The sequence below is a fragment of the Xyrauchen texanus genome, chromosome 25 (genome assembly GCF_025860055.1).
Source record: "Xyrauchen texanus isolate HMW12.3.18 chromosome 25, RBS_HiC_50CHRs, whole genome shotgun sequence".
Taxonomy (NCBI): domain Eukaryota; kingdom Metazoa; phylum Chordata; class Actinopteri; order Cypriniformes; family Catostomidae; genus Xyrauchen; species Xyrauchen texanus.
This window is the reverse complement of record NC_068300.1, coordinates 15163329-15178128: the sequence shown is the minus strand read 5'-3', so window position 1 is coordinate 15178128 and position 14800 is coordinate 15163329. Positions and strand designations below refer to the sequence as shown.

At 44.1% G+C, this 14800-nt stretch overlaps 1 protein-coding gene across 2 annotated transcripts in view; it reads right to left on the bottom strand.

The window, feature by feature from the left end:
* The window catches only part of LOC127618806 (PH-interacting protein-like), a 71822-nt gene that overhangs the window by 49983 nt on the left and 7039 nt on the right, over positions 1 to 14800 (bottom strand). For both annotated transcript variants that reach the window (XM_052091439.1, XM_052091440.1), the window contains exons 8-9: positions 314 to 535; positions 66 to 166 (exon numbers count right to left, since the gene is read on the bottom strand). In XM_052091439.1, coding sequence (XP_051947399.1) covers positions 66 to 166; positions 314 to 535 — 323 coding nt within the window. The remainder of the gene's footprint in view (positions 1 to 65; positions 167 to 313; positions 536 to 14800) is intronic.

Below are 14800 nucleotides of genomic sequence, written 5' to 3'. Positions count from 1 at the left end.
CCCAGAATTACAACACTATAAATCTTAAATCTCCACAGATGTGAATGACAATGAAGCAAACTCACCCAAATTTTAGTGTGCTTGCGTCCCACTGCCAGAAACAGATGGTACCATCAGCACCAGTAGAGGATAGGAATCTCTTATTGCCACTACACAAAGGAGAGAACTAGACACACACACATACGTAGAAACATCAGAAACAAGATGAAAACACATGAATAGTTGGAATGTAGACTGTCTTTCCATCTATCTGTAGTTTTCCCCTGCATGTCTGTGTATGTCTCTATTTTGAGTCCAAAACTTTGTTTCACACCTGTAATGATGTTATGGATGCTGCGTGGCCCTCTAGGACTGCCAACGGGGCACAGGTCTGCAGGCACCACACTCTGATCATTTTATCACAGCTGCCGGCTGCAAGTAGGGTGTTTTCAGAATTCACAGCCATGTCTGAAATCTCTGCCGCATGACCTCGCAGTGTCGCCAGCAAACGCCCATTGTCCGTCGACCAGATCTTCACCAAACAGTCGTCCGAACCCTGAGGACACACCACACATGAGGCAATCCCTTAGGCCAGGGGTGTCAAACTCATTTCCTTGTAATCGTCAAGCACTCCTGAATAACTTGATTAGCTGCTTCAGGTGTGTTTAATTAGGGCTGGAGCTAAACACTGCTGGACTGTGGCCCGCCAGGAACCGAGTTTGACACCCCTGCCTTAGGCCCTGCCAGAATCATATGTAAAATTGAGCTGCTTTTAAAATTTAGCCAAGTTCTCTTTGAAAACTTCTGTGTAGCCAAATAAAATCTTGAAGAATTTAGAAATTCATTAACTTAAGCAGAGTGTCTAGCAAAATGTCTCAAGCTAAAACAATGCCCTTGGGCCTCTAAGGATGAGCATAAAAGTATTTTAAAATGTCTTAAAAAAATATTTATACAGGATTAATGCCAGCCCCAATTTGGGGATAGGATTTCCTGCACTGATTTTGAGGGGAATCAGAGGATGGAAAATGGTGTTGAAAAGAGCTGAGATTTATACTAATTTCAACTTATTTGTAGTCAAATGCATAATTAAATTTTCCAAAAATATTTAAGAAATATTTACAATAGTGGAGTTTTCTGTAGAAAACAAAACTGACTTCACCTTAAAACAAACTTTAGTTTTATGCATCCAAAACACTTTGGAAACTCACTTCATAGAACTCTGATTAACAATGATTAATGATTAGTCATAAAACAATAATTACTAAGGATACATGTAGGGCAAGTTGTTGGTAGTACATCTAGTCCCTCCATAGTAAAAAGTGCTATCTGGAAAAATCTCATGAAAGAAATATGAGTAGTGTCTAATGCTGTAGTGATAGAGTGTATGTAATGTAAATTACAGCTTGGCTAATTGTTGAATTTAAATGTGAAAAGATCAATCTTACATAAATGCTATTTTATTAAAACAAATTTAAATCTGCGTATTTTATCACGTGGCTTGTTGAGCTCATTACCGCAGAGACGTGGCACATATGGAGGCCCACACTAGGGCTGAACGATAAATCGAAATCGAATCGCAATCACGATTTTCTAATCGCAAAAGGCTGCGATGTGGATGTGATATGAAAAATATGCAGCGAGTCGGAGCAAAAGCATAATTGCCCTCTTTGTGTGGCAGTCTTACTAACCAATTGTGTGAGCGCACCTCCGTTCTCCCCAATCAACACTGCCCTCGCCAACTACGTAAACAACCACCGTTAAAAAACAAACAGGAAAGCGCGGTGGAGTGGGATTATGGCGTCTGCAGAGTCAAATCGATCATTAGCGAATTAATACCAAAGAAAAACAGCACTTCGGTAATATGGGATTATTTTGGCTTCGAAGTGACAGACACTGAACAAAAAAAGGTAATTTGCAAGAGCTGTAGTGGAATTGTTGCCACAACACATGGGAATACAACAAACCTCCACCAGAACTTGAAAAAGCACCACAGGCGGCTATTTGAGTAGTGCGTTGCTAAAATGTCGACTGAAAATACTTCCAGTGACACTCAGTCTAGTAGCAAGCAACAACAAAGTACAATTTCAGAGCTGTTTGTAGCTGTTACACCATATGAAAAGACCTCATGAAGGCACCAGGAGATAACTAACGCCATAACCCAGTACCTCGCTAAAGACATAGTGCCTTTGAATGCAGCGACCAAAGAGGGGTTTAAAAACCTCATCCGAACGCTGGATAGGAGATATACAATTCCCTTTCGCACATATTTTAGCAGAGTTGCAATCCCACAGCTGTACATTGAATGTAGGAATAAAGTGGAGATGGAATTGACAGACGTCGAATATTACGGCACAACAACAGACTTGTGGTCAAGCAGGACGACCGAACCGTATCTTAGTTTCACTTTATCAATGATGACTTCAAGCTGAAGACTAGCTGTCTGCAAACGGCATACTTCCCTGTAGACCACACGGGACAGAATATTGCCCATGGACTCAGGGAGTGTTTATCCAGTTGGCATTTGAACGAAGAGGGACAGACGTGCATAACCACTGATAATGCAGCAAAGGTTGTCAAAGCTGTGGAGTTAAACGAATGGACCAGACTTCAGTGTTTTGGCCACAGGATGCATCTTGCCATTGGTAAGTAGACCTCTTCCTACGGGTGTGTAGTTAGATGCAATATGCTTGTTTATTATCTTTTAAGTGTTGCTTTTGTCTTTTAGATGTTATTGTTGGAATATAACCACTTTGAGACTGCTTGAAATTGTTTATATAACTTAATAACCTGCTTTATGATTTATAATTCACTTATTGTTAAATGCATTGCTTTCTGTGAAGCACTCTGCTCTTGTAAAAAAAATATATACAAGTTTTTAATTATTACTGTTGTTGTTAAATACATTAAGTCTGGAAAATGCAAAACTGTACCATACACAATATTTTGTTCATGTTTTTTTTGTTTTTTCAGAAAATGCTTTGAAGCATGATGTAAGGGTAAATAGGGCAACATGACTTTGTAAGCAGCTGGTTGGTTATTTCTCACAAAGCTGGAAAAAGAAAAATGCACTGAGTGAGGCCCAAAAACATTTGAATCTGAGCATTCCTTAATTACAGAGTGTCCAACAAGGTGGGGCTCTAGACAGAAGATGATAGAGAGGGTCTTGGAGCAGAGCCAGACTTTGTCTCAGGTTCTGTCTGAAGACAGGAAGACACGTCACTTGGTCCAGACCTAGCAGGACACAGAGGTCCTCGAGTCTATCGATGCTGCCCTACATCCTCTCCAGGACTTTACAGATGCACTTTCTGGTGAATCATATGTCAGCGTATCCTACCTGAAGCCAGTCCTGCATCTCCTGAAAACAGCAACCCTGGCTGAAAAGGATGATGACACCGACCTAATGAACGCCATAAAGTCAAGGGCCCTCGGCTATATGGAGGAAAAATATAGTGACCTAATCACACAGGAGCTTCTTGATGTAGCTTAATTCCTTGATCCATGATTCAAAACGGACTACATAAGACAAGAGAGTATTCCAGAAATTAGAGCAAGAGTCAAGTTCGAAATGGAACAGGAGGCACAAAAGGTAACTTGTTTTGATTTTATGTGCGTCGATATGCAACAGTAATAGAATGTGATAAAAATTAATGCTATAAGAGAAAACAACATAAAATAACACCAGATGACAACATTTAAGTAGCTCTAAATTACACTACATATAATATGTTATAATAGTTTGTTATTAAAATACATGCAATCTAAGCCATTTTGTTTTTTATATTGACAGGCAATTTTTAAATGCTTACATAAAAATGTCCAATTGCTCAAAATGACATTAGATTGAAAAGACAGTTCTCTGTTTTTCAGGAGAAGAGGGCTCGTCTCAGCACCACAGGTGGCGTGCATCAAAGTGCAACCGAGGCAGAACCATCAACATCCACAGTGTAGAAGGCCAAGCGGTCACTGGGCAGCTTCTTTAAGAGCACCCCTGTGCCCCCTGCTTCCTCTGTGCAGTTGGAGAACACATTGGAAGCTGAGCTAAACAGCTACCTCATGACTCCTGCTATTGATGAAGAGCAAGATCCCTTGGCTTGGTGGAAGGTACATAGGGTTAACTTTCCAAGGCTGAGCAAACTGGCTCGCAAATACCTATGTATACCAGCCACAAGTTCCCCGTCGGAGAGACTCTTTAGTGCTGGTGGAAACGTTGTGACATGTGAACGCTCATGTTTGAAAGCGGCAAAGGTAGACATGTTAGTGTTTTTGGCCAAAAAAATTTAAATACTGTACTCAATCAAGTGTTGACTTGGGGAGAAGAAGAAAATTCAGCAACTGATTGTAAGGCTTCGGTTGGAGTCAAGATTTGTGCTGCACTTTATTTTGTAATGCCACTTACTGGCAGCCTTTACTGTGTGAAGAAAATGTTAAGTTTAAAGTATTTGTACTTGAATGTGTGCTGTGCAATATTTTAAATACTGGTTAACAGTCCTGACTGTTTTAGTTGATTGTGAATATTTTATGAAGCATTTGTGATCATTGTTTTGTGTTTAGTTAATATAAGCCAGACCTACCTAATTTAGAAAAGCTTGTTTACAGAAAGGTAAGGTCATTTTATTTGTTCTTACTAGAAATTGTTTGCACAGAATATTTAAAAAGAAATTGTAATAAATGCTGAAATCAGTTAATATCTTTTCAGTACTTTTTCTTGAATTAGAATGCATTCTGTAGGCAGTACTGACTGCATTTTAGCAGCAAGAAGCTAACCATCTATTGGATAAAAAGGCACACTGCATCTGCTAGTAGTGGAGGGGTCTACAGTTAAAGGCATGTTGTACTAATGCTCTAATTTAGAGTGTGTGCTAAACACTACTGAGAATATTGAACTGAAGCTTGACTTTACAAAATTAAATGGCAAATTAAATCGCAATCGCAATATCTGTCAGAAAAATCGCAATTAGATATTTTTGCCAAATCGCACAGCCCTAGCCCACACTAATCTCCGTCCACGCACAACTCACCATGCACCCCACCACATTACAGCGACCACGATCAGTCCCATGTGACTCTACCCTCCCTAGCAACCAGGCCAATTTGGTTGCTTAGGAGACCTGGCTGGAGTCACTCAGCACCCCCTGGATTTGAACTCACGACTCCAGGGGTGGCAGTCAGCGTCAATACTCGCTGAGCTACCCAGGCCCCCTTATACACTAATACTAATACTATTTACATTTTATATAGGCCATAGAGAGGGATCCAAAAGTTTGACACCACTAGGGTTGCTCCGATACCAAAATTTTGGCTTTGGAACAATACCAGCCCTGGTGCCTCAGTATCGATACTAAATCGATACTATAATCAACAAATAAAAAGCCTTAGATTTTTTATGAAAATGACTTGATTAGAAGAACTGTATAAAGTCTTACAGATACAAATTATGCATTTTTCGTTAACATTTTTCTGAATTCCATGTTAAATGTTTTAATTAAATGTTATGATCAAATGGTGTTTAATAAAATTGTACATAAAGATTTTATCAAATAAATATGTTTTTTTCTTTTTTTTTTTTACCAAACAATTGCAATATTATTTTTGGTCAAATAAAACGCTGCACAAAAGAGCTTCACAGTATTAATGAAAAAACTTGCATTTGTGATATTGCTTACGGATATTAATAATAATCATAATAAAACAACTATTTAATATTATAGAATTGTTATTATGAATATTATTGATATTTTTGGAATAGCAAATTTTTATACAGTAGTTATATTTTTCTGTCTTCAAGTTCACGCAAAGAAGTTGAAGAGCTTTAGTTTAAGTAGGACTTTTATTTGACAGACTTTTGATTTCTTCCTGTTTTTGACAGGTTAGTTTTATCAAGCTTCCCATTAATGTTGAGATAATCCCGTCGAGACTCTCAAGGTGAAATCTCTGAGCTGCAACCGAGGAGTTAATTTAAGTGTCAACACAGCCATTGATACTCTAAACACACTGCATGAAAATTAAGCATCAGTAGTGTATGTTCGTGTGAAGCAGATGACAGAGCAGAGCAGCACCTCTTGTTCATGCTGTAGTGTGCAGTGCATGTGACTGTATAATATTTAATTAAATTACATCTTTCTGCTGTTTAATGATCACACATGGCCATAACCAGAGGTTTTTTATTTTATTTAAATTGTCATTGTTTTAATCTCAAAACTGTCACATCTCATATAATTTTGCTAATTACAGCATACTGTAATACGGTACTGAATTTAGTAAGACGATATTGCACAATTAAAGTTTAGTTTTTCGTGATATTTCATTTGTACCGGTAAACCTTGCAACCCTAGACACCACTAGTGAAAATATTTCTCTTTTGCATTTTTCTAATTTAATCAAATAAATTATGACAAATTATATTACCAGCATAACAATTTCAATTTAAAGTTGAACTGAAAAATGTACATGCATTTCAGAATTCCTTAGAATATGGTGTGTCTTTCTTTTGTTTTAAAACCTGATGATCCATGTTATCCAGCATGATTTCCCAAAGAGCATCTTGTGTGCTTCAATGGAAACAAAAAATTTTGTTCAAATGAGTTAACGTGATCAATGTCACAAATTACATTACTTTATCAAATATGCAAGATTTTGGACGGCCAAGGCAAATTCTATGATATTCTCGTATTAGGTGCTTTATACATGCTAAATGTGCTTCCATTCTGCAGTGCGATATTATTGAGATTGAAGCCTGGTTTTTGTGGGAGTTTTGCACGAGCCATCAATGAACTACTTGATCTGCTCTGCTCGGTATCTCTGGAGCACACATATCGGCCTGTGGGCTTTCCTCGGTATCGATATGAAATAATCTATTAGGTAGAATCTACAGTATTAGACCTCAGTTTTATCACAACTGTGGCAGATGTAATTAAAGTTGCTAAATGTGTTAGGGCTAGAATTGCTTTTTTACAAATACTATAAATTATTAATATTATTATTTTAGAAAGACTAGCTACAATGACCTAAACAGTAATGAGGAACCATCTATGGTCTTACCGGTGCTTATAAACAGGGGTTAAATATAGTGCAAGTAATTCTTTGTTTAGAGGCATTTCATTATTTGACAGTTATTACTACAGCTATCTGGGCTTCCAGAGCCCTTCAAGTGGCATAAACTCCCAGTAAATAAACACACACATGACAAGGTTAACATGGATAATCCATCTATAATATTTCTAAGGTTGTTGAAAACTATTTCTTCCACTGGCGTGTGTAAGTATGGGTCCGGCATTTCGGGCAACTGGATACAAACAAAATCCTAGGGGAAACTAGAGAGAACACTGAGAGAACAATGAGAGATGTAGTTTTAAAATTATTGATGTGTTTTACTTGATTCAACTGGGATATTTATTAATTAATTAGAAAGCATATTTTAATTTTTCTATTTACTTCACATTGTTTTACTTTGCTGAACACTACTAATACGTAATTTATTCCAAGGCATGTTGCCATTTCTAAATAAAAATGCTTTTAACCTAAAATAAATGTGGCATTGTATTTCCATGACAACAGGTGTAAAACCATTATTATATATATATAAATGCTACCTACTGCAACTACAGAACCCCATCTTTCACTTTCATTTATTCACTGCTTGATTGAAACATGCTTTTTCCAGAAATCACAAATAAACAGCTTGCCATTTTCTTCTCCTTGTTTTATCATTTTTAATACATCAAGATGAAAATATCCATGTTTGCTCCAGAAACACTGTAATTACTATGATAATGACATTAACTTTAGCAAGCCACATATGCATATAGAATTGTGCAAAGAAATATGATCACCAAGCCAGACACACAAGGAGACGAAAATTCTTTAAGATCTGTTAAACACAGATAGAATGCCAATGACACACTGGCTAATAGCTCAGGAATATGAAAAAGATTATTTTAATCTTGGCTTGCAGCCAAATCCATAAAAGAATCACTTTTTTTCAGCATGCACCGACAGACACACCCCCCAACGCCAGGAGAAAAAGACCTAAAGAAGGAGAGAGGAGAAAAACAGAGATCAAGATTGAAAGAGGAAAAGACAAAGAGAATAACAGTGGGAGAGAGAGATTGAGAAAAAGGGAGGGAGAGGTAGAAAGAGGGGGAGTAATCCTTGCTGTTCAGCCATTTTTGGAGCATTTAAAACTTGCAGAGTAAAATGGAACCCAGGAGTGCAAACTCAATAACAGACATCAGCGAAGCACACTTAAAACTGGAGCTCTGACAATCCTCACCAAATTTTACAAAAGCATATTCCACAGGCTGATGGTGAGCTAATGTCAGAGAAATGCCAGTATCCAAACATGCGCACCCACACACTTAGAATCCTTTAGACGTTTGTGGATGGGCAACGGGAGGATGTCACACATAAACAGTATGCATGCCCAGACTGAACATGTGAATGATCTTTAACCTTTAACATATACCAGACTCAAAACAATAGCCTATCTGTTTCTGTAAGAAGTTCAGAATGCTCTCTGTCTAAAACTATCAGTTTTCCTATGGGGAAAAAAAAGACAGCATTTCTAGAACTCTTTGAAAATACACAGAAGTGCCATAGAGCCGGGTCAGATTTACCGAGTACATTCAAAATGCAATTTCTCTTACATGAACAATAACCGGTCAAGAAGACAGGCCAACAATCAAGCCTACAATGAGACTCTTCAACATATGATGACATTAGGATTGCACGATTATGATGAAAATCATAATTGCTGATCATTTCCTTATATTGTAATTGCGATTATTAATTTCAGTTAATAGTTTACATTAAAATATTTACTTTGTGTGGGGCATAAAAATATTTACTTTGTTACTTTATGCATCAAAAAACTTTATGTGTCTGAATTGCTTTAATATTTTAATTACATGATAAACCAAAGCTATTACTCACATTTTGAATAAATTGTACACAGTATAATGTAGATGTGAGCATTACTGATTTAGCAGATTTTTGCAACAGAAGTACACCAAAATGGAATGCTGTAATCGACACATTTTACAGTTTTTTTTCCTTTGATTAATTGTGAAGCCCTACAACACATTCATGTGTATTTTTTTGTATATTAAATTGATTAATTTGCCTTGTTAATTTTACTGCCCATGAAACACTACTGAACAGCAGCACTTGAAATGCAGAATGTGAAAACTACATACAAACTACATACAGAATAACTGTGAACATTTAGCCTACTCATCTCACAGGCAGGTCTCTCAATTCATAAAACGTATCGGTTACCTAACGCAACCTCGGTTCTCTCTAGATGAGGGAACGAGTATTGCGTAAGCTAGCTTACGCTACGGGAAAGATTAATCTTTTCTGAGATATTGAAGCCAAACAATTATCCTTAATTTTTGTATCCATTGTCAACGCAGTGCGGCAGCCGGAGACCTTGAGCGGGCTAGCTAGCGAGCTCATAGGTTGCTCTGTGGCAACTGCTGCAGTCTATAGATCGAGCTTGGGCTGAACTCGCGATCCAATGAGAGGCGTCCGCGCTCACTGCATCAAAGCCCGCCAAAATGGGCGTGACTAGAGTGCAAATAAGCGTAGTTCGTTGGCTGGAACCCTGGTTTTCATTGACTGAAGCTGAAAAGTCGCCGTGGCGCTGAAGCACGGCCGGCTACGCAATACTCGTTCCTCATCTAGAGAGAACCGAGGTTACGTTAGGTAACCGATACGTTCTCTTACGAGAGGTTCTCTCGTATTGCGTAAGCTAGCTTACGCTACGGGAACCCATTGTCAACGCCGTGCGCGCCAAGCATCCACTGTATGAGCCCCAGGGAATGAAGGGGGGACTTGGGGGAGCCCTTATAAGTGGGGAAATAATATTTGGCTGGCAAGAATGCGGGTCATTGATTGTGTAAAACATAAGCACATAGTGGGAAGGGAACGACAGAGCGGCAGTGCCGGTCTGTGTGGAATGTGTCCCATCAGTGCAGCTCACCAAGGGAGCTGTAGCGTATTAAACCGCTAGTAGTTTTGCCTGCAGAGCGGGCACTTCCATATTGTAAAATCTGACAAAGGTGGAGGTGAAAGTCCATCCCGCTGCCACACATATGTCGTGAATGGAAATCCCGCTGGACCATGCCCACGAGGATGCCATGCCTCTAGTGGAGTGAGCCCTAATGCCCAACGGGCATGGCAGGTCTTTGACGCCGTATGCAGCAGCAATAGCGTCCACTATCCATCTAGATAGTGTCTGTTTCGAGGCGGCGAGACCTTTGGTGCGCCCTCGAACGAAACGAAAAGCTGCTCAGAGCGCCTGAAAGCGGCGGAGCGCGCAGTATACAATCTCAGTGCTCTGACCGTGCAAAGGAGATTGGCGCCGCGTCAGCTATCGGATGCTGGCAGCGCCGATAGGGAAATGACCTGTGCTCTGAAAGGAGTACCGATCACCTTGGGAACATAGCCGTGTCTAGGCTTTAAAATGACCTTGGAGTCACTTGGTCCAAACTCAAGACACGCAGGCTGACAGACAGCGCGTGAAGGTCTCCCACACGCTTGACTGATGACAGGGCAGTCAGAAAAACGGTTTTGAGTGAAAGGTATTTCAAATCCACGGATTGAAGTGGTTCGAAAGGGGGCTTTCATAGTTTCGAGAACTATAGAAAGATCCCAGATAGGAACCGATGGGGGCGCGGGGTTCATCCTTCTAGCTCCCCTGAGGAAGCGGATGACCAGCTCGCTTTTACCCCATGACTGGCATTGCAGGTGTTCAGCGAACGCGCAACGGCCGCCAAATACACTTTGAGCGTGGATGGGATCTGCCCTTATCCAGCAGCTCTTGTAGAAATACGAGCAGCGACGACACCCCACATGTCCGCGGGTCCAGGTCTCTGTCGGTGCACCATTTTGAGAACACAGACCATTTTGACGCATAGAGTCTTCTCGTGGAAGGGGCTCTAGCGTGTATGATGGTGTTTATTACTCCTTCTGGCAGAGCGACGGGTAGTCGCTGATCACCCACGCATGCAGCGCCCAGCGCTCTGGGTGGGGATGCCAGATTGTGCCGCGAGCTTGAGAGAGGAGATCTGCTCTCACTGGGATGGGCCACGGCGCTGTCAGTGACAGTCCTGGGCCAGCGCGTCCTCGCTTTTCGAGAAAAATATTGGGCAGTGAGAGTTCTCTTTGGACGCAAAGAGGTCTATCTCTGCTCTGCCGAATAGGTGCCATAACGCCTGGACTGTTTGAGCGTGCAGGGACCATTCCCTGGGGAATATTGTCTCTGGACAGTCTGTCCGGCCATCGCTCAGGTGGCCTGGCACGCGCGTCGCCCTCAGCGGCGCAGGTGGCACTGGGACCAACTCAGTATGCGTTTCGATCAGATGGAAGAGGTTCCTGGATCTGACACCGCCCTGACGGTTTAGGTAGGATACCACAGATCTGTTGTCCGAACGGACCAGGACGTGGTGACCCTGAATGACTGGGAGAAAGCACACGAGCGTGCACTCGACTGCTATCATTTCCAGACAATTTATGTGAAGGAGCTTTTCCTGAACTGACCATAGGCCGAAAACCGGAGAGCCCTCGCGAGACCGCGCCCCAACCCGTGTTGGACGCCGTCTGTCGAGATGACTTTTCGGCGAGATACAGCTCCCATTGTCACTCCCCGCTGATACCATTTGGCCACTGTCCAGGGCTGCAGAGCTGATATACAGGTCTGAGTCACCTTGATGGGCTGGCGGCCTGTGGCCCAAGCCCGGCGAGACGCTGGGTGTTTAGCCAATGCTGAAGCGGGCGATGTGCAGTAAACCCAGCTGAAGTACTGCTGCGGCTGAGGCCATGTAACCTAGCACTCTCTGGAATTTCTTCAGAGGCGTGAGGCTGTTCATCTGAAAAGATGCAGCTAGTCGCTGAACACGGCGCGGCGCTGTGTAGATAAGCGAGCCGTCATTGCCACGGAGTCTAGTTCTATTCCCAGGAAGGAAATGGTCTGACTGGGCTGTAGTGAGCTCTTGGTCCAATTGACTGCAAGACCCAAACTGTTCAGATGGCTGAGGAGAACTGCTCTGTGAGACAGAAGCTCCATATGTGACTGAGCCATAATCAGCCAGTCGTCCAAATAGTTCAGAATTCGCAAACCCCGACTCCGCAGGGGTGCGAGCGCCGCATCCATGCACTTCGTGAAAGTACGGGTGCTAAGGACAGGCCGAACGGAAGGACGGTGTATTGATAAACCTGGCCGTCGGCTGAATCTCAAGAATGGCCTGTGACGGGATTTATCTGAATCTGAAAGTATGCATCTTTCAGATCGAGAGAAATAAACCAGTCCCCTGGCGCATCATGCGCGTGGAGTTTCCTGATTGTAAGCATTTTGAACGGTCTTTTGCAAGCACCTTGTTCAAAACCCTGAGATCTAATATGGGTCTGAGGCCGCCGTCTTTCTTGGGAACAAGAAAATAACGTCTGTAAAGCCCCGACTCACTCAGAGAGGGTGGCACTTTTTCTATGGCCCTTTTGCACAGAAGGCTTGCTATTTCTGAACGAAGCATGCACGCTGCTTCCGTGTTCACAGTGGTTTCGAGCCGCGCTCTGAAGCGAGGAGGGCAGCGATCGAACTGTAGCAAATAGCCCTGTTGTATTGTGCTTAACACCCACTTGGATATCCCTGGAATAGCTTCCCACGCTTTGAAGCGTAACGCTAGAGGGTGAATGGCCAATTCGCTCTGATTGCCGCACACAGAGCTGAACAAAATGTGTGAGCGCGTTTAGTGTGTTCATGCATGATTGCTCGCAGACAGCATGAACAGGCTGTTTTGTGAGTGACTTCCGATTGGAATGAATGGGGAAAGAGTCACATCTGTTACGTGATGCTAAGCATAGTCATGGGCATGGGACTTACACACAGAGGAATGTTTGCTGGCCGTGTAACAGAGCAGGCAGAGAATGGAGCCGCAGCATTTGTGGGCGCTTTCATTGACTCTGACGCTCGAGCGGTTCAGTAACCGCTTTATGTGAGCGTGCTCTGGTGGGGACACAAGACATACAGTGCTTGTGTGCAGAAGTGAACACTGGATTGTGGGCACATTTTCTACACATAGGGCTGGTCGTGTGACAGAGCGGGCAGAGAATGGGCGCCACGACGCATTTGTGGGCGCCTTCATTGACTCTGACGCTCGAGCGGTTCGTGAATCGCTTTATGAGAGCGTGCTCTGATAGGGGCACGGGATGTGTTATGCTTGTGTGTAGGGGCGAACACTGGGTTGTGGGCACTTTTTCTACACATAAGACATGTTTGCTCTTTACAAGATTTATTTGGGTCGCCGTGAAAACGGCGTTTGAGTGCAGAGCAAGCGGGCAGTGTCACCGGCTTGTTGGCTGCTAAATTCACCACTGTAGCAGCCTGAGAGAAGGGGACTGACAGGGGCAAAGCTTTGACGGTGGTCCGCCGCGGCGGGACTGAGCCGTCGCTTGTTCAACAAAGTTAGGAAGACTTCGGTTGCTCTGGTTTCAGCGTTACCTTAAATCAAGGCCCGCGGCGGGGCGGCGGTCTGCGGCGGCTGTCTGAGCGTGATCGAGGGCGGCCGCCCTGTCGACGCTGAGAAGTCTGAGTTTGTTGAACTGGGCGCTGTGAAGAGGCTCGTGCAGGAGGCTGATCACGTGAGCGGCCTGCAGAGGAGCTAGCGCGACGCGGCAGGAAGAGGTTCATGGCTTGGGTGGCTTTCTGAGAAGCGGTCAACAATGCCACTCACCGCGGAGCCGAAGAGACCGGTCGGAGAGAGCGGTGCGTTGAGGAACGTGGAGCGCTCTGCTTCTCCCATGTCGGCTAGTGTTAGCCATAAGTGTCTCTCGGTCACAGTCAGCGAGGCCATGCACTTCCCTAGAGCTTGGGCTGCAGCTTTGGTAGCCTGAAGGGCGAGGTCTGTCGCGCCAGTAGATCAGTAACAGCCTCTGGGTGCCTGCCTTTCTCATCCCACTCCCGAAGAAGGTCTGCTTGTAGGATCTGTAAAACGGCCATTGAGTGCAGAGCAGATGCGGCTTGGCCGGCGGCGGAATAGGCGCGGCCAACATAGGCGGAAGTCGCTCTGCAGGCCTTAGACGGGAGCACAGGCTTGGAACGCCATCTCGCGGTGTGCTGCTACCAAGTCCTCGAACGGGGGGATGGAGGAGTAGCCTCTCTCAGTGGCGCCGTCCACCGACGCGAGAGAGGTGGAGACGTGGGAACGGGTCCTGGCTGAAAAAGGAGCGTTCCACGACTTTGCAAGCTCCGTATGTAATTCCGGCAGGAAGGGAGCGGCCCGGGCCGCGGGTGTAGAGCGGCGATGGCTTTGAAGAAAGCAGCCGTCGAGTCTGTTGAGTGCCTGCTCAGGGGGCGGTGACCACTCGAGCCCGAGGCGGTCGACGGCCTGTGTGAGGAGGCGTGTTAACTCCCCTTCGACTCCGGCGCGGGTCCTGCTGGATTCCTGGGCCGAGGAGGAGGCTTGGGAGCCTGACCACGCCTCGCTGTCCGAAGCCATGATGGAACAGCGGCCCTTATCCTCCGCCTCGTCATCCGAGATGGCAGCAGTGCGGCCGCTCGGCGGCAACTGCGCGTCCCGGGGGGAGGGTGAAAACGATGCTCGAGGGAGAGGCTCCGGCAAGGCAGTCGCTTCAACCAGTTTCCGGCAGCCTTTGTGAGCGGCGCTTCTTCCTGCGCGGCTGAAGGTAAGGCGGCGCGGCGGGTTCTGCTTTGAGCGCTTCGAGTCGAGCCCGCAGGGTCGACATCGGTAGCTCCTCGCAGAAATCGCATCCGCCCTCAGTGAGGGCGAGCTCTGCGTGCCCCAGTCCCAGGCAGAGAGCGCAGATG